This window comes from Heterodontus francisci, chromosome 7 (assembly GCF_036365525.1).
Source record: "Heterodontus francisci isolate sHetFra1 chromosome 7, sHetFra1.hap1, whole genome shotgun sequence".
Classification (NCBI taxonomy): Eukaryota; Metazoa; Chordata; class Chondrichthyes; order Heterodontiformes; family Heterodontidae; genus Heterodontus; species Heterodontus francisci.
Window position 1 is genome coordinate 11,941,689 of NC_090377.1, and position 19,441 is coordinate 11,961,129.

Genomic DNA, 19,441 nt, shown 5'->3' on the forward strand with positions numbered 1-19,441 from the left:
TGATTTACTAATGTCCTTTAGGGAAGGAAATCCGCTGTCCTTACCAGGTCTGGCCTACACGTGACTCCAGACGCACAGCAATGTGGTTGACACTTAGCTGCCTCTGAAATGGCCTAGCAAGCTGCTCAGTTGCATTCGCCATCACCTTCTCGAGGGCAATTAGAGATGGGCAATAAATGCTGGCCTTGTCAGTGACGCCCACATCCCACGAATGAATAAAAAAACAAACTGTGCAGAGGGAGACAGAGTTAACTTTTCAGGTCCTTTTGCAAGATGAAACGTTAACTGTGTCTCTCTCCACAGGTGCTGCAAGAGAAGGAAATGTTGCTTTGGTTCATTTTTAGTGGCTGCGTTGATATCTGTAGGTGTGGGATGCAAGGACAGATTCTTTGTTTTTTTTTAAGAGGTTGGTGTGGTATTGTTGCTGCTTCTTTCATTGTGCGTCATCAGGTTCCCTGCTTTCCTTTCTAGGCTCTGGGCGGTGCTTTGAAGGAATTTATATTTGCACCACGATTGGATAACTTGCACAGCTGCTATTGTGCCCTGCAGGTAATGTGCCTTAACCACTTTCGGCTCAACATGACTTCTTTGATGTTGACAATGTGTAGTGAGGAAAAAAGGACAGGATTCCGGAATTCCATCACCCCCCCCCCCCCCCCCCCCCCCCGCCCCCCACCCCTAACCTCTCCCCAATGCAGCCGCACTCTCTTCCTTTAAGATACTCCTTTAAAACTAATCTCTTTGACCAAGTTTGACTTAATATCATCTCATGTGGTTTGGTGTTAAATTTTGTTCGGTAATGTTTCTGCAAAGGACTTTGTGACATTTTACTATGGTGAATGCACTGTCTTAACTTGTTGATAGCCACTCAGTCACAGCCAGGTGTGTTCTATTTGCTCTGAATATCTGATTTGAATCATTAGTAAGATACAGACAAACATTGTGTTTCTATCGATTGAGTGTTCTTCTGTTCAGTAGCCATTTAGGCTGCTTACACGCTGCCCCACCAGTATTACTTTTACTTTGACTACTGCCTATATCCTAACTCACACAATGAATCGTTCACCCATCATCCCAGGGCTCGCTGACCAACATTGGCTCCCGGTCTGGCAACACCTTGATTTAAAATTCTCATCCTTGTTTTCAGATCAATTAGGAATGGGCAATAAATGCTGGCTTGGCCACAACCCCATGGCCTCACCCCCTCCCTATCTCTGTAACCTCCTCCAGTCCCACAACCCTCTGAGATCTCTGAGCTTCTCCAACTCTGGCCTCTTGCGCACCCCACTTCCTTCACCCCACTATTTCCGGCTGTGTCTTCAGCTGCCAAGGCCCTCAACTTGGTAACTCCCTCCCTAAACCTTTCTGCCATATTACCTCTTTCTCCTCCTTTAAGTTGCTCCTTAAAATCTACCTTTTTGACCAAGCTTTTGGTCACCTGTCTTAATATCTGCTGTATGGCTTGGTGTCAGATTTTGTTTGATAACTCTCCTGTGAATTCTCTTGGGACGTTTTACTATATTAAAGACACTATATAAATGAGAATTAATCTTGTCCTTGACAATGGTCTCTAGTAGTTTTCCCACCACTGATACCAGACTGATTCAATGCCATGCTTTTCTCAGGTATTGGCCATGACTCAGTTGGCAGCACTAAGGCCACTGTGTCAGATGGTTGTGGCTTCAAGTACTACCACTGAGCCAAGCTGCCACAACAGGAGCACGAGTAAAAGGAGCGGGGTGCCAACCTTTTGACCCAAAATGGGCGAGTGCCCCCTACAGAGTCAAAGCGATGCATAACCTTTCCACTCTCTGTGTTTTAATGCCTCAGCAGTAAGACCCTTTTTGTATCTTTTGCAGGGTCTGATAGAATCATCTGAGGAGGAAGGAACACTGGCAGAAGACAGCAATGTACGAGTGGTTATGCTGTTTGACAATGAAGAGGTATGAATATTTGATAGGGTAGATGTGTCCACTTGTAGGTGAGACTAGAACTTGGGGACATAAGTATAAGGTGGTCACTGAAATCCAATAGGGAATTCAGGAGAAACTACTTTACCCAGAGAGTGGTGAGAATGTGGAACCCGCTCCCACAGGGAGTAGTTGAGACGAATAACATAGGTATATTTAAGGGGAAGCTGGATAAACATGTGCAGGAGAAAGGAATAAAGGATATGCTAATAGGATGAGATGAAGAGGAGTTGGAGGAGGCTCGTGTGGAGCATAAACACCAGCATGGACCAGTTGGACTGAATGGCTTGTTCCTGTGCTGTACGTACTGTGTAAGATGGATAAATGTCAAAGCCCCACAGAGATCACTTGTGCTCATTCACAACAGACGATGCTTCCGTTGCTTGCTGCAGAAATGTCATTGCTGTTTATAATTTGTGATGTTGTGAGGAAGGTGTGGGTTCTCTCTGAGGTTGCTGCAGTTTCTTGCTCCCTTGTGTGCTGAGTCGCACCTAACTCAGGTGCCCTTTCCCTCTTGTCTACTGAGAGCCCCTCCAAGGATTCCATGTCGACCTTGTAGCCTTTTAGAACAATAGGAAAATTATGGCACAGAAAGAGGCCATTCAGCCCATCGTGCCTGCGCTCGCTGAAAAAACTAGCTGCCCATTCTAATCTCACCTTCCAGCACCTGATCTGTAGCCATGCAGGTTACAGCACTTCAGGTGCAGGTCCAGGTACCTTTTAAATGAGTTGAGGGTTTCTGCCTCTACCACCGATCGGGGCAGTGAATTCCAGACACCCACCACCCTCTGGATGAAAAGGTTTTTCCTCATGTCCCTCTAATCCTTCTACTAATCACCTTAAATCTGTGCCCCCCCTGGTAATTGACCTCTCGCTAGGGGAAGCAGGTCCTTCCTGTCCACTCTATCTGAACCCCTCATAATTTTGTACACCCCAATTAAGTCACCCCTCGACCTCCTGTGTTCTAAGGAGAACAACCTTAGCCTATCCAATCTTTCCTCATAGCTGCAATTTTCCAGCCTTGGCAACATTCTTGTAAATCTCCTTTGTACTCTCTCCGCAGCAATTATATCCTTCCTGTAATGTGGTGACCAGAACTGTACACAATACTCCAGCTGTGGCCTGACCAGCATTTTATCCAGTTCCAGCATTACATCCCTGCCTTTGTATTCTATACCTCGGCCAATAAAGGAAAACATTCCATATGCCTTTTCACCACTCTATCTGCTTGTCCTGCCACCTTCAGGGACCTGTAGACATGCACTCCAAGGTCTCTCAATTCTTCTATCTATTGTATTCCCTTGCTTTGTTTACCCTCCCCAAATGCATTACCTCACACTTCTCCGGATTGAATTCCATTTGCCACTTTTCCACCCACTCAACTAAACCATTGATATCATTCTGGAGTCTACAGCTATCCTCTTCACTATCAACTACACGGCCAATTTTTGTGTCATCTGCAAATTTCCCAATCATGCCTCCCACATTTAAGTCCAAATCATTAATATATACCACAAACAGCAATGGCCCCAACACTGAGCCCTGTGGAACACCACTGGAAACCGCTTTCCATTCGCAAAAACATCCCCCAGCCATTACCCTTTGTTTCCTGTCACTGAGCCAATTCTGGATCCAACTCGCCACATTCCCTTGTATCCCAGGGACTGTTACTTTTCCGATCAGTCTGCCATGTGGGCCCTTGTCAAATGCCTTACTAAAATCCATGTAGACAACATCCACTGCACTACCCTCATCAATCCTTATTACTGCCTCAAATAATTCAAAAAATTTGGTCTCTGTTTGTGTAACCGAACAACTCAAGCTGCCTGCCACTTGTACAATATCACAAATGGGGAAATGGTTTCTGACCAATTTTCTGCACCTCTGCCCTCACCCCTTCCAGAACTGTGAAAGGATTCCCCTTGTCCTCACTTTCCACCCCACCAACCTCCACATCCAGAGGATCAGCCTCCACCATTTCAACCACCTCCAGCGTGATACCACCACCAAATGCATCTTCCCCTCCCCTCCCCTTCAGCATTCCGAAGGGGTCATTCCCTCTGCGACACCCTAGTCCACTCCTCCATTACCCTTGACACCTCATCCCCTTCCCACGGCACCTTCCCATGCAATGAGGTGTAATACCTGCCCTTTTATCTCCTCTCTTCTCACTATCAAAGGCCCCAAACACTCCTTTCAGGTGAAGCAGCGATTTACTTGTACTTATTTCAATTTAGTATACTGTATTTGCTGCTCACAATGTGGTCTCCTCTACATTGGGGAGACCAAGTGTAGATTGGGTGACCGCTTTGCAGAACATCTCCGCTCAGTCCGAAAGCATGACCCCAAGCTTCCAGTTGCTTGCCATTTCAACACTCCCCCCTGCTTTCATGCTAACATTTCTGTCTTTGGCCTGCTGCAGTGTTCCAGTGAACGTCAACGCACGTTCGAGGAGCAGCACCTGATCTTTCGATTAGGCACTCTACAGCCTTGCAGACTGAACATTGAGTTCAATAACTTCAGAGTATGACTGGCCTTATTTTAAAAATATTTTATTTTTTAACCATGTGTCTGCTCATTATTCTGCTATTAACACCCTCTCTGGACTAATGCTTTGTCTTTCACCACAAGCATTAACACATCCTTTGCCTTTGTCCCAGGACAGCTTTGTTACTTAATCTCTCCTGCCCTATAAAACACCTTCCCCTTTGTTCTCTTACCCCATTCCCCTCCCATTCACTTGCTTAAAACCTAATTCTTTATAACCTTTGCCAGTTCTGATAAAAGGTCACAGACCTGAAACTTTAACTTTGCTTCTCTCTCCACAGATGCTGCCAGACCTGCTGAGTATTTCCAGCACTTTTTGTTTTTATTTCCGATTTCCAGCATCTGCAGTATTTTGCTTTGATCACAAATGGGTGCTTTTACATTACCAGTGCAACTGAAGCCTGGTTCCTCATTCTCCCTTCCATCAGGTGTCGCTATGTAAATCTGTGCAATTGCCATCAGGTTAAAGCTCCAGTATAACGGACCACCTTCTTAAATGGGCCCTCAGTGGTGTTTGCCATGGCCATTTGCTATGCCTTGAGTCAGATGGTTGTGGGTTCAAATCCCACTCCAGAGACTTGAGCACATAATCCAGGCTGGCACTCCCCAGTGCAGTACTCACAAAGTGCTGCACTGTCCCACGTGCTGTATTTGGTGTGAGACGTTACACAGAGGTACAATCTGCCATCTTAGGTGGACATAAGAGATCCCACGGCATTATTTCCAAAAAGAACAGGGGAGTTCTCCCTGATGTTCCAACCAATTTTTATCTGTCAACCGACATCAACTATCTCGTCATTATCTCATCACCTGTCTTGAGTAAAGAAGGATAGACTTGCATTTTTAACGCGCCATTCTCAAATGGGACAGCCAATTTACACACAGCAAGATCCCAAAAACAGCAATGAAATAAATGCCCAGAGTAACTGTTTTATTGATGTTGGTTGAGGGAATAAATATTAGCCAGGGAACACCTACTGTTCTTTAAAATAGTAGCCATGGGATCTTTTACGTCCACCCAAGAGAGCAGATGGGACCTCAGTTTAACACCTCATCTGAAAGATGGCACCTCTGACAGTGCAGCACTCCCTCAGTAATGCAGTGGGAATGTCAGCCTAGATTTTGTGCTCAAGTCTCTGGAGTGGGACTTGAACCCATGATCGGATGACTAAAAAGCTAATAAAAAGGGAGAAAATTGATTCTGAAAGTAAATTGGCAAGAAATCTAAAAACAAACAGCAAGAGCTTCTACGGGTATATAAAAAGAAAGAGAGTAGCTACAGTGAGCGTGGGACCCTTGGAGGATGCAACTAGAGAATTTATAATGGGGGACAGGGAAATGGCAGGTAATTTGAACCGATATTTTGCATCGGTCTTCACGGTGGAGGACACTATAAACATCCCACAGATATCAGATAAGCAAGGAGCTAATGGGAGGAAAGATATTGTAACAGTCTCTATCAGGAGGGACAAAGTATTTGACAAACTAATGGAACTAAAGGCAGACAAGTCGCCAGGAACTGATGACTGCATCCGAGAGTTTTAAAGGAAGTGGCTGCAGAAATAGTGGAGGCATTAGTCAAAATATTCCAGAACTCACTGGATTGCGGGAGGGTCCCAGCGGATTGGAAAACCGCTAACGTGATGCCCTTGTTCAAGAAGGGAGGGAGACAAAAAGCAGGCAACTATAGGCCAGTCAGCCTAACATCGGTCGTTGGGAAAATGCTAGAGTTCATTATTAAGGAAGAAATAGCAGGACATTTAGAAAGGCTTAACGCAATCAAACAGAGTCAACATGGTTTTGTGAAAGGGAAATCATGTTTGACAAAGTTGCTAGAGTTCTTTGAGGATATAACAAGCAGAGTTGATAAAGGGGAACCGGTAGATGTAGTGTATTTAGATTTCCAGAAGGCATTCGATAAGGTGCCACATAAAAGATTATTGCACAAGATTGGAGCTCACAGTATTTGGGGTAATGTATTAGCATGGATAAGGGATTGGTTAATTCACAGAAGACAGAGAGTCGGGATTAATGGGTCTTTTTCAGGTTGGAAAGACGTAACTAGTGTCGTATCAGAAGGATCAGTCCTAGGGCCTCAATTATTTACTATCTATATTAATGACTTGGAAGAGGGGGCAGAGTGTAATATATCCAGTTCTGAAGAAGGGTCACTGACCCGAAACGTTACCTCTGCTTCTCTTTCCACAGATGCTGCCAGACCTGCTGAGTGATTCCAGCATTTCTTGTTTTTATTTCAGATTTCCAGCATCCGCAGTATTTTGCTTTTATATTATTATGTAATATATCCAGATTTGCTGATGATACAAAAATAAGTGGGAGGGCATGTTGTGATGAGGGCATAAGAAATCTGCAAGGGGATATAGATAGGTTGAGTGAGTGGGCAAAAACTTGGCAGATGGAGTTTAATGTAGGAAAGTGTGAGGTCATGCACTTTGGTAGGACGAATCAAAAGGCAAACTATTATTTAAATGGGGAGAGACTACAAAAAGGTGCTGCACAGATGGATTTAGATGTTCTTGTGCATGAAACACAAAAAGTTAGCATGCAGGTGCAGCAAGTAATTAAGAAGGCAAATGGAATTTTGGCCTTTATTGCTAGGGGGTTGGAGTTTAAAAATAGGGAAGTCTTGTTACAATTGTACAGGGTGTTGGTGAGGCCGCACCTGGAGTACTGTGTACAGTTTTGGTCCCCGTATTTAAGAAAGGATATACTGGCATTGGAGGCAGTTCAGAAAAGGTTCACTAGGCTGATTCCTGGGATGAAGGGGTTAACTTATCAAGAACGGCTAAGCCGGTTAGGCCTTTGTTCATTAGAGTTTAGAGGAATGGGGGGTGATCTTATTGAAATGCACAAGATTCTGAGGGGACTTGACAGGGTAGATGTTGAGAAGATGTTTCCACTAGTGGGGGAATCTCGAACTAGGGTACATAGTTACAGAATATGGGGACACTCATTTAAAACTGAGATGCAGAGAAATTTCTTCTCTCAGAAGGTAGTGAATGTCTGGAATTCTCTACCCCAGAGAGTTGTGGAGGCTAGATCATTGCAAGTATTTAAAAAGGAGGTAGGTAGATTTTTGAAATATCGGGAGTTGAGGGCTATGAGGAGCTGGCCTGAAAGAGGAGTTGAGGTCTGGGGTAGATCAGCCATGATCTTATTGAATGGCGGGGCAGGTTTGAGGGGCCGAATGGCCTACTCCTGCTCCTGTTTCTTGTGTAATGACTCTAAGAGCGCTACCCACTGAGCAACGACCGACACCTGTCAGATGATCCTGTCCCCGCTGTTTGGCACAGGACCTGGGTCTCCCAGTGTCAGTGAAATATGGAGGTAGTCCACTACACAGAGCGGACAGATTGGAATTTCAGACCGACAGAGCTTTATGTTGATCTCACAGTCCTGTTGGATCCAAGTCTCTCTCCTCTTCCCTAAAATCCCTGGAAGCAAAGAGGGCATTTGAGTCTTTAAAATGCTTCTTAAGCCATGATCTCATTGAATGGCAGAACAGGCTCGAGGGACTGAAAAGCCTGCTCCTGTTCCTTTGCTCTTAAGTCAGAATGCTTCCAGTACAATTGTATTTTGAACCCGAGTTCTAATCTTGTTCTTTCTCCCTCTCCCTCGTCCCTGCTTTGTTCAGGTTGGCAGTGAGAGTGCTCAGGGAGCAGGGTCCTCCCTGACCGAGTTAGTTTTACGTCGCCTGTCTTCCAGTTGCCACAATCTGACTGCATTTGAGGAAGCCATCCCTAAGTCGTTCATGATCAGCTCGGACATGGCACACGCAGTTCACCCCAACTACCCGTAAGTGCTTCAATTCCAAATTCCTCTTTTCCAGGATATATCGCTGCTGCCCAGATTATTCCTCCTTATTGTTTGAGCTAGTAATGTTGTTGGATTAATAATTAGTCAACAGCCAGTGCAGATTGAAAGGCAATGGTTCACTCAACTCTTGTATCTTTAAAAATTAAACCAATGTCACGTGTTATCTAGCAGGTATACATTTTTTATTGCAGTCTGATACAACTGAGCGACTTGCTAGGTCATTTCAAAGGACACTTCAGAGTCAACCACATTGTTGTGGTTCTGGAGTGACATGTAGGCCAGACAGGATACGGACGGCAGATTGCCTTCCCTAAAGGACATTAGTGAATCAGATGGGTTTTTAAGACAATCTGGTAGTTTTATTATTATTATTAATGAGCCTAGCATTTTAACTCCAGATTTATGAATTAATTGAATTTAAATTCCCCCAGCTGCCTTGGTGGGATTTGAACTCATGTCTCTGGAGTATTAGTCCAGGCCTCTGGATTACCAGTTCAGTAACATTACCACTATGATACCACAGTTCCTCCAGGTCTGTCTGGAGTACAGTCCCTATTTGGTACAGGCGACAGTCACTACTTCGAACTGCAAAACATTATGCAGCTCACCACCACCTTCTCGAGGACAATTAGGGATGGGCAATAAATGCTGGCCTTGCCAGCGGTGCCCGCATCCCAAGAACAAATAATGAAAAATAGGTATAAAGCACCTTGCGGTATTAAAAAAAAAGTCTGAACCCCTTTTTCATAGATCAACACCAGTTTATCCACTGCCTGCTGCAGCCAGGAGCTCACAGCCCCAGGCCCAAGTTCTCAGGGGCATCATTCAAGCAAGGTACAGACGGCTGTGAATGTTAACCGTTTTTATATCGGGAAGTGAGCCTGGAGATTCGCTGCGTGTTATATATGGTGATCCATCTGGTTTTGTCTAGTGGGAACTTGCTGTGCGTGAATTTGCTCCTGGTTTTTAACCATGTGACAAGAACCACTCTTTTTTTAAAAAAAAAAGAATAAAAGCAAAATACTGCGGATGCTGGAAATCTGAAATAAAAACAAGAAACGCTGGAAATACTCAGCGGGTCTGGCAGCATCTGTTGTGTTACAGAAGTTGCATGGAATTTTGTAACACAGGAGGGGCCTCAGCAGCAGTAAGGTTGAGAACCCCCTGCTTTAATCGAGAAGCATCGTCCCGGAACTCAGTGAAATTAACTTTATGTTTTCAATACTTTTCAGAGACAAACACGAGGAAAATCATAAGCCGGCCCTGCACAAGGTGAGGTTTATGGACATCAATTAAATTCTCCAAAGTTTTAAAAGCGAGCCTTTATAACGCTGAGCAGTAAAATTACCTCTCTTTTTAAAAATAAAATGTATCGCTTTGTTGTCTGCTACACTTGAATTGTGCATTCTGTTAAACAAGGGCCCCCTGCCTGTTCTGCTGGGAATGTTAAAGGTCACAGGCCACTATTCATAAAACTCGGGGCTTTCTCTCCATGCCCTGGCCAATACTTACTCCTTAAACAGTGCCGTGAAAAAGCAGATTTATAGAATTGTAAATAATACAGCACAGAAGGAGGCCATTCGGCCCATTGTGCCTGTTCCGGCTCTTTGATCTTTCTTTGCTCTTTCCCCATGGCCTTCAGATTTTTCCTTTTCTAATATTTATCCAATTCCCTTTTGAAAGTTATTGCAGATAATATTATAGATACTTCCACCATCCTTTCAGGCAGTGCCTTCCAGATTTTATTTTTATTTTCTCTCATGTTGCCTTGGTTCTTTCTGATGAACTAGTAGTTTGTTGCATTGCTGGCTGGGAAGATGAAACACAGCTTCAGGAACAGTATTTCATCTTTCTCCCGTGCAACCTCTAGTCTGAGCATTGACCTTAGCTATCCCCTTCCTCAGGGATACTAGGGATGTAGTAGAATGCAATGTTGCTGTTTAGCTACAAAGACAGGAGATGTAGTTGCAACTAGGAAAAAGGGAACATAGAAGTTTGGACAGTCCATTCAAAACACAGTTCCACAAGTCAGCTACAGTTCAGTGGTTGCGTCTCTTGTCTCCGACCTACTGACTTTTTTTTTACCTTCACTGTGGCTGGGTCAAAAACCTGGAACTCCCTTCCTTACAGCACTCTGGCTGTACTTACACCAGATGGACTGCCGCGGTTCAAGAAGGCAGCTCACCACTACCTTCTCAAGGGCAGTTAGGGTTGGGCAATAAATGCTGGCCTGGCCCGTGTAGCGCTCATTCCATGAAAGAAAAAAAGTCAGAAGGTCGTGGATTCAAGACTGGAGCACAGGCTAACTCTCCTAGTGTAGAACTGCAGGAGCCCTGCACAGTTAGAAGTGCCACCTTTCAGATGAGATGTCAAATCGAGGACCCATCTGTCCTCTCAGGTGAAAGATCACACGGTACTATTTTGAAGGAGAGCAGGGGCATTCTCCCCTGTGTCCTGGACCAATATTTATCCTGAAATCACCATCACTAAAACAGATTATCTAATCATTGTCACGTTGCTGCTTGTGGGAGCTTGCTGTGCACAAGTTAGTTGCCACCTTTCCTAAATTACAAGAGACTATACCTCGCAAAGTACTTCATTGGCTGTGAAGCGCTTTGGGACCTCCTGAGGCTGTGTAAGATGCTATATAAATGCAAGTCTTTCCTTTCTTACAGCCAATGAAGTACTTTCAAGGCTTGGTCACTGTTGTAATGTAGGAAAGGTGGCAGCTACCTTGCATACAGTAAGCTCCCACAAACAGCAATGTGATAAAGCCCAGATAATCTGCTTAATGATGTTGGCTGAAGCTTAAGCATTGGCCCGGAGACTGATGAACAAAATATTTGCACTGTCACCCGGGCCGTGTGCGCTGTTTTGTAGGTGAACAGTAACATTGAACTGCAAGTCATTGGTGGGAGAGGCACCAGCAGTGCTGTTCCATCCGATGCAATTTAATGTTTACGTTCCTATGTCACCTTATCATGTTGAGAGGTCTCCACGCTTCATAGATTCCTTTCGAAATATAGCATTTCTTATGTGGTAAAGGTGGTGGCCATTTTGCACCAGCAGCCTCAAACAAGCAGCAACATAAGTGATTGGTTAATCTGTGTTTGATGGGTTTCTTGTCTTCTCGATAATTGGACATGAGAGGTTGGGCCACCATTTTTTGCCCAATCCCAATTGTCCTGCGATTAATGCACCTGAGTGGCTCATATCGGCTCAGAGCAGGTGAAGATGGCAGATTTCCAACCCTAAAGGAATTTTTTATTTGTTCATGGGATGTGGGCATCACTGGCCAGGCCAGCATTTATTGCCCATCCCTAATTACCCTTGAGAAAGTGGTGGTGAGCCACCTTCTTGAACCACTGCAGTGCATGTGGTGTAGGTAGACCCATGGTGCTGTTAGGAAGGGAGTTCCAGAATTTTGACCCGCTACAGTGAAGGAACAGCGATATAGTTCCAAGTCAGGATGGTGTGTGGCCTGGAGGGGAACTTGCAGGTGGTGGTGTTCCCATGCATCTGCTGCCCTTGACCGTCTAGGTGGAAGAGGTCATGAGTTTGGAAGGTGCTGTCAGAGGAGGCTGGATGAGTTGCTGCAGTGCATCTTGCTGCCATTGTGCGCCAGTGGTGAAGGGAGTGAATGTTGAAGGTGGTGGATGGGGTGCCAATCAAGTGGACCTCTTTGTTCTGGATGGTGTTGAGTTTCCTGAGTATTGTTGGAGCCTCACTCATCCAGGCAAGTGGAGAGCATTCCATCACACTCCTGACTTGTGCCTTGTAGATGGTGGACAGGCGTTGGGGAGTCAGGAGGTGAGCTACTTGTCACAGAATTCCCAACCTCTGACCTGCTCTTTGTGAATACTTGTGAACCAGTTGATTTTTTGCTCGACAATTTAGCAGCTTCACGGTCACCCTAACTGATACCAGCTTGTTATTTCCAGATTTCTTGACTTGCATTTTTAAACTGAGTTCAGATTCCGAATTTACCGTTATGGGATTTACACTGATATTCTCTGGATTCTTAGTCCAGGCCACTGAATTACTGGAAGAGTGACATAAGCACTGCACTACTGTTTCTAAAGCCCCTGGAACTGAACCCCATGAGTTAGTGCCCATGGAGTTGGACCCCGCATTTCATTTTAACTTTGGGATCTTTTAAAAGCCAATTGAAATGAACAAGCTATCACAGTGGAATTTGAACTTGCGTTCTCTGGACTATTAATCCAGTAACAGAACTGCTACATCACCACTGAGAAAGCCAGTACGGCACAGGATACCTTGGGAACTCCCTGCACTTTTCCAAATGGTGCTGTGGGATTCCTAACATCCACCGAACAGATGGGACCTTGGTTTAGTGGCTCCCAAGTGTCGCATTAAAAACTGGGTGAAGATATTTTCTTTTTAAATGGTCGTGTTGCTCTGCTTGCATGGGCTAACATAGCGATATTAAATAAAATGCCATATTTATTATGTGTGACATCAGAGCTGCATTGAGAATTCTTGGCCCAAGGCAGCCAAAAGGTTCAGGGTTAGGGGCCCCTCTGCGCCCACAACACCAACCCCAACCCCCCCACCCCACCCCCAGTCCATTACACACAAGTGTGTGGTAAAATGCATGCTGAAATAGGCCTGCAGAATGTTTACACAGTGCATTAATAGAGCAACAATTTTCATTTATATAGTATCTTTAATGTAGTAAAACATCCCCAAGGTGCTTCACAGCAACATTTTATCAATAAAAATGACGCTGAGCCACATAAGGAGATATTGGGCCAGGTGACCAAAAACTTGGTCAAAGAGGTAGGTTTTAAGGAGGGTCTTAAAGGAGAAAATGGAGGCAAGAGCTTTAGGGAGTGAATTCCAGAGCTTACAGCCTAGGCAGCTAAAGGCATGGCCGCCAGTGGTGGAGTGATTAAAACCAGGGATAAGAACTAGGAGCAGGAATAGGCAATTCAGCCCCTCGAGCCTGCTCCGCCATTCAATACGATCATGGCTGATCACATCTCAGCCTCAACTCCACTTTCCTGCCCGTTCTCCATAACCATTCAACCCATTACTAATTAAAAATCTGTCTATCTCCTCCTTAAATTTACTCAGTGTCCCGGCATCCACTGCACTCTGGGGTAGTGAATTCCACAGACTCACGACCTTTTGAGAGAAGTAATTTCTCCTCATCTCTGTTTTAAATCTGCTACCCCTTATCCTAAAACTATGACCTTTTGTTCTAGAATACCCCACCAGAGGAAACATTCTCTCTACGTCCACTTTGTCAATCCCCTTAATTGTCTCATATCCCTCAATTAGATCTCATCTCATTCTTCTAAACCCTAGAGTGTAAAGGCCTAAACTGCTCAATCTTGCACAAGAGGCTAGAATGGGAGGAGCACAGAGATCTCAGAGGGTTGTAGGGCTAGAGGAGATTACAGAGACAGGGAAGGGAGAGGCCATGGAGGGATTTGAAAAACAAGGATGAGAATTTTCAAATTGATACATTGCCAGACTAGGAGCCAATGTCGGTCACTGAGCACAGCATAGGTGAACAGGACTTAGTGCGAGTTAGGATACAAGTAATGGAAGGAAATCATATCGCATTATGCCACGCTTTAAATAAAACTAGTCCAGTGGTTCGATACAGTTTTCTGAGTTATGGTGAGCTTTACTGGGGGTTGGGTTGTTGGGCACAGGACCGGTTATCCCCTGCACTGTTGTGCAGTGTGAAACTTGCTAATGATGCACTTCTTTAATTCTCTGCAGGGGCCAGTGATTAAATTCAATAGTAACCAACGATACGCCTCAAACGCTGTCACTGCTGCTGTAGTCCGAGAGATTGCTAATCGTGTGGATGTCCCGCTCCAGGTAACATTGTACCCCCTGTTTTGGCAAGGGGTGTGGTGGAGGATTAAAGAGGGCAAAAGGGTAGTGGAAATTTGGAACTCCCACCCCCAGCACCCCCCCCCCCCCAACGAGGCTGTGGATGCTGGGAGGGGTGCAATTGAAATGTTCAAAATTGAGAAGAATGAGTTTTCTGTTGGATAAGGAGATCAAAAGAGATGGAACAAATTAACATCAACATCCTGGGGGTTACCATTGGCCAGAAATGTAACTGAACCGGCCATATAAATGCTGTGGCTACAAGAGCAAGGCAGAGGCTGGGAATTCTGTGGTGAATTCCTCCTGACTGCTCCATCTACAAAGCACAGGTCAGGAGTGTGATAGAATACTCTCCACTTGCCTAGATGGGTGCAGCTCCAACAATATTCAGGACAAAGCAGCCCGCTTGATTGGCAGCCCATCCACAAGCATTCACTCCCTCCACCGCTGAAGCACAGTGGCAGCAGTGTGTACCATCTGCAAGATGCACTGCAGCAATGCACCAAGGCACCTTTGACAGCACCTTCCAAACCCGTGACCTCTACCACCTCGAAGGACAAGAGCAGCAGATGCATGGGAACACCACCACCTGCAAGTTTCCCTCCAAGTCACACACCATCCTGACTTGGAAATATGTCACGATTCCCTCATCGTCACTGGGTAAAATCCCTTTCTAACAGCACTATGGGTGTACCTACACCACATGGACTACAGCGGTTCAAGAAGGCAGCTCACTACCACCTTCTCCAGGGCAATTAAGGATGGGCAATAAATGTTTGCCTCGCCAGTGACTCCCTCATCCCATGAATGAATAAATGTGTTTATCTTTTAAATCTACTATATAACTTCTTCCTAATTTTGAACACCTCTTTTAAATTTCCCCTTAACCTTCAATGTTCTAAGGAGAACAATCCCAGCTTCTCCACAAAACACTGTGCTAAACTCTCAATAAATTCTGATCAGCTTCCAAACCAAATTCTTTTCAGGATGTCATGGTAAGGAACGACAGTCCCTGTGGTACCACCATCGGCCCCATCCTTGCCGCTGGCCTCGGGCTGAATGTATTGGACTTGGGGTCCCCGCAATTGGCCATGCACTCCATCCGTGAGATGTGTTGCACATCCAGTGTACTCCAGACCATCACACTGTTCAAGGTAAACAATATACTGCTCTCTGGAACACATTGGGAAGCTCCATTACTGTATTGTTAGCAGTTGGTGTGCGGTGTCACCACAGGTCCCGGCCAACGTGGAGATATTTGGGTAATTCCCCCGGTCAGTTACACCTGGAGACCTCGCTGCTTTCAGTGACTGGAATTGATTTCCACGCATTTGTATTATGTAACTGTTCTCTACTCGCAGTGTTTCACTGGAGGAATCACCTGGCTTTTATCAGGAGACTTTCAGCCAGGTTGTCGTTTTAGGCCTGTAGACTTTGGGTTTGCTGCAGTTCATAGAGACTCTATTTAAATAGACTCTGCTTGCTGTGAGTCTTACTGTAAGACCCACCCACCCCCTCCCCCACCCCCCCCAAACTCATTGGCTGACACAGTGATAAGTTTAATACAGAGCCTCATCAACAGATGGAGTCCACAAACAAGGGGATATAGCCTTAAAATTAGAGCTAGGTTGATGTCAGGGATAACTTCTATGTTATATGGTGTGCCTATGCCAAATTGGATCTGGAGTTTGATGCAGTTATCTATCTAACTGAGCCACTTTAAGCTGTGACTCAGTGGGTAGTGCTCTCACCTCTCAGTTAGAGGGTCCTGGGTTCAAGTCCTGTTGCAGAGATTTGAGCAAAAATTGTAGGCTGACACTCCCAATGCAGTACTGAGGGAGAGCTGATCTGTCAGAGGCGCTGTCTTTTGGATGAGATGTTAGGCCAAGGTCTCATTTCCTCTCTCAGCTGGATCAGATCCCATAGCACTGTTTTGAAGAAGAGCAATGGAGTTCTCCCCGGTGTCCTGGCCAATATTTATCCCTCAACCAACATCACAAAAACAGATTATTTGGTCATTATCACATTGTTATTTCTGGGAGCTTCCTGTGTGCAAATTGATTCTGCGCTTCCTGCATAACAACAGTTACTACATGTGGAAAAGTACTTCATTGGCTGCAAAGTACTTTGGGACATCTGAGATCCTGAAAGGTGCTATATAAATGCAAATCTTTCTTTCCTCCCTTTGTTCTGTAACGCAGCCTGAAGCAGTCATTGGTGTGAAATCTCCTCTTTTTATATTAAGTGGAAGATTCTGAAGCCTTGGCACAATACACAGCAGCATGTTGGTACTTATTTCAACGCTGCAATCTGTGAATTTATTTTCTAGATGTTGAAACCTCCCCATTGCCCTGTACAGGGTAGGTGAAGTGTCCCAGCCAGAGCCACATCCAGAAGGGATCCCTCCCATCTTTTTAGACAAGAGCGTTATATTCCATGGGGAGGTGCATATGGAAAGCATCTCTTCAAATGGTGCCTCCAGCGTCACAGTTTATCTCAGTCTTGCCATCACAACAACTTGCATTTATATAACACCTTCAATGTAGTAAAGCATCCCCAAGGCGCCTCACTGAGAAAATTTGACACCGAGCCACATAAGGAGATATTGGGTCAGGTGACCACAGACTCTGTGAATGAGGCAGGTTTTAAGGAGGAGCAGGAGGTGGAGAGGCTTAGGGAGGGAATTTGAGTTTAGGACCTGTATGACTGAAGGCACAGCAGTCAGTGGTAGACAGAAGGAACTCACAAGCGCAAGAGGCCAGGTTTTGAAGAGCACAGATATCTCAGAGGGTTGTAGGGCTGGAGGAGGTTACGCAGATAGGGAGGGGGCGGATGTGGAGGGATTTGTAAATAAGGATGAGAATTGCGATGACTCACTTCTTGTGCTCAGTTAACTCAAATCTGAGCTGTTCATGCCCTTCGTGCCGTATTTTAGTTTTACTCTCTTAAAGACGTTAACATTATGCCTGCCAGACGGTGGCAGTGTTGCTTAGTGTTATAAAGGTTGTTTGCTTCTGCTGTGCTGAGTGTTACTACTACAAAGTCAAACCTCGAACTGAAAGGGTAACCTCGGTTTATAATATGCTGAGCAGTCACCCCTAAAACATGTGCACTGCCAGATCACCAGTGGCAGACTGCTGTTCTCCAGGATGTGTCCCTTACACTCCATACCACACTCTGAAACTCATTGCATTTGTAACTCATTGAAGGAGCCCGCAGCAGTGCAACCTCATCAACTGGTGCCCACTAGCCCCATCCCATTTCCCTGAAGGCTGAGGAGTGGTCTGATGAGCAAAGAGTTCAATAGGGTAGATACAGTGAAACTGAAACTGTATCCTCTGGCTGGAGAAATCAAGAATGAGGGGGACATAAGTTAAGGACTTGCATTTAAATAGCACCTTTCACGACCTCAGGACATCCCAAAGCAATTTACAGTCAATTAAGTACTTTTTTTTTAAGTGCAGTCACTGTTGTGATGTAGGAAGCACAGTAGCCAATTTGCGCGCAGCAAGCTCCCACAAACAGCAATGTGATAAATGACCAGATGATCTGTTATTTAATTGATGTTGCCATGGGATTTTTACATTCATGGCAGTCGGAGCATCTTGTGAAACTCAGAGCACATCCTCAATACTGCACTGAGAGCATCAGCCTGTTTTATGTGCTCGAGTCTCTGGAGTGGGGCTTGGACCCATGACCTCCTGACTCAGAGGTGGGAGTGCTGCCCACGGTGCCACAGCTGACCCCAGATTAGCAGTGTGCTGCAGTCTGCACCCCACGTTTCTCATAAGATCTCAACGCTAATAACACATGAGTACTTTGCAACAAGATGTCTGTTATTTGAGGGGGTGGGGATGGGGAGGTGTTTTCCTGAATGATCCATTGAAACTCTCTGCTTTCTCCCAGGGATTATTTGACCTCTTTCCATCTGTGTACAGCAGTCTGACCGTAGACTGACACTGGCAGTACTTTCCTGGCTCCGAGACGCCCAGACGCTGTCTGGCAGCAGACACTGAACTGGACAACTGGGCGTAACTCGCACAGCTACCTTGGACCTCCGAACGACGACCGTATTTAATTATGTAACTTCTGATTAATCAAAATCTGGAAATTGCTTATAACTGCTGATTAGTAATTCACTGCAACAAAATTATGTTTGAAGGCTTTGTGACTCTGCATCTATTCCACCCCAAACATCTGGGTGATTTTTGTACTTGAAGTGCTGGGCGGTGCAATCGTGTTCAAGTTCTATCCAAGCTGCATTCGTATACTGATGAAAGCTTAGCCCAGAGTTCTGTCCATGCTTGTTGGTAGCAGGGTGCTAGAGGAAATATCACCCCAAAATGTGCAATACACTTCTTGCACCATACTCTTAATTTCTTGCTTCACATTTGTTAACGGACTGGTACCCAGTGAAGTCAACAGAGAGCACTACTAGGCAGGCATAAAATCGGCATTCCACCCGATCCCACAGGATTCCCGCCTGCCGAGTTAGGTTAAAATTACCCCATTAATCTCTCATAACTAAGTGAAGTTTAATATTCAGGATCATGGCTAAGGGTAGTGGTGGGGATAAGGGGTATAATACTATGTCAATAAGTTACTCTCAACTCTGTGATTACGGGTAGGGCAAGGGATTTTCTGTGATTCTGCAGGATGCATGGGACTCTGGTAAGTAGCTCCATGTGAAGAGCTATCTCTGGTACAGCCATGATGGGCTGAATGGCCTCCTCCTGCATTGTGACTTCAATTACAGGAACAAGTATCTGCTCTTCATGATGCTCATTTTGTATGGAAAAGTCCAAATGCAGAGACAAGCCCAGGTTCCAAGTTGGGAGAAAACAAATCACTATCCTAATTATGAAATATCATGCATGTTACTTAAAATGGATCACATTTTTAATAAACAATAAATGCTGAAATTCAAAGATAGCCGTGGATGAGAAGCCTTCCTTATTCCCAGTGCGATGCGTACTGCTTCTGTGAAGCACCTTGGGACGTATTATTGCGTTGAAGGCATTATATTAATGCAAGCTGTTGTTGTAAAGAGAGTAGCTTAACTCGTTGGAGCAACAGTTCCTGGCATTGGTGACCGATGGAATCTGGATTCAGAGGGAAGAGAGATCAATCAGCTCGGAGCTGCATTCAGAGGCAGTTTACAGATTGTTCTAGAACAGTTTTGCTTGAAGCCATGGAGCAGGTGCCTCTTGTGTAGT

General features: G+C 45.1%; 1 protein-coding gene across 4 annotated transcripts in view; it reads left to right on the forward strand.

Annotated features, from left to right (window-relative positions):
- The window catches only part of dnpep (aspartyl aminopeptidase), a 57,807-nt gene extending 38,654 nt beyond the window's left edge, over window positions 1-19,153 (forward strand). For 3 of the 4 annotated variants that reach the window (XM_068034795.1, XM_068034796.1, XM_068034794.1), the window contains exons 9-16: window positions 472-549; window positions 1,860-1,943; window positions 8,173-8,333; window positions 9,105-9,188; window positions 9,587-9,626; window positions 14,109-14,210; window positions 15,212-15,379; window positions 18,132-19,153. In XM_068034795.1, the coding sequence (XP_067890896.1) occupies window positions 472-549; window positions 1,860-1,943; window positions 8,173-8,333; window positions 9,105-9,188; window positions 9,587-9,626; window positions 14,109-14,210; window positions 15,212-15,379; window positions 18,132-18,182 (768 nt within the window). In that variant the 3' untranslated portion in view covers window positions 18,183-19,153. The remainder of the gene's footprint in view (window positions 1-471; window positions 550-1,859; window positions 1,944-8,172; window positions 8,334-9,104; window positions 9,189-9,586; window positions 9,627-14,108; window positions 14,211-15,211; window positions 15,380-18,131) is intronic. The other variant, XM_068034797.1, reaches the window with a different exon arrangement.
- The last annotated feature ends 288 nt before the right edge of the window (window positions 19,154-19,441 follow it).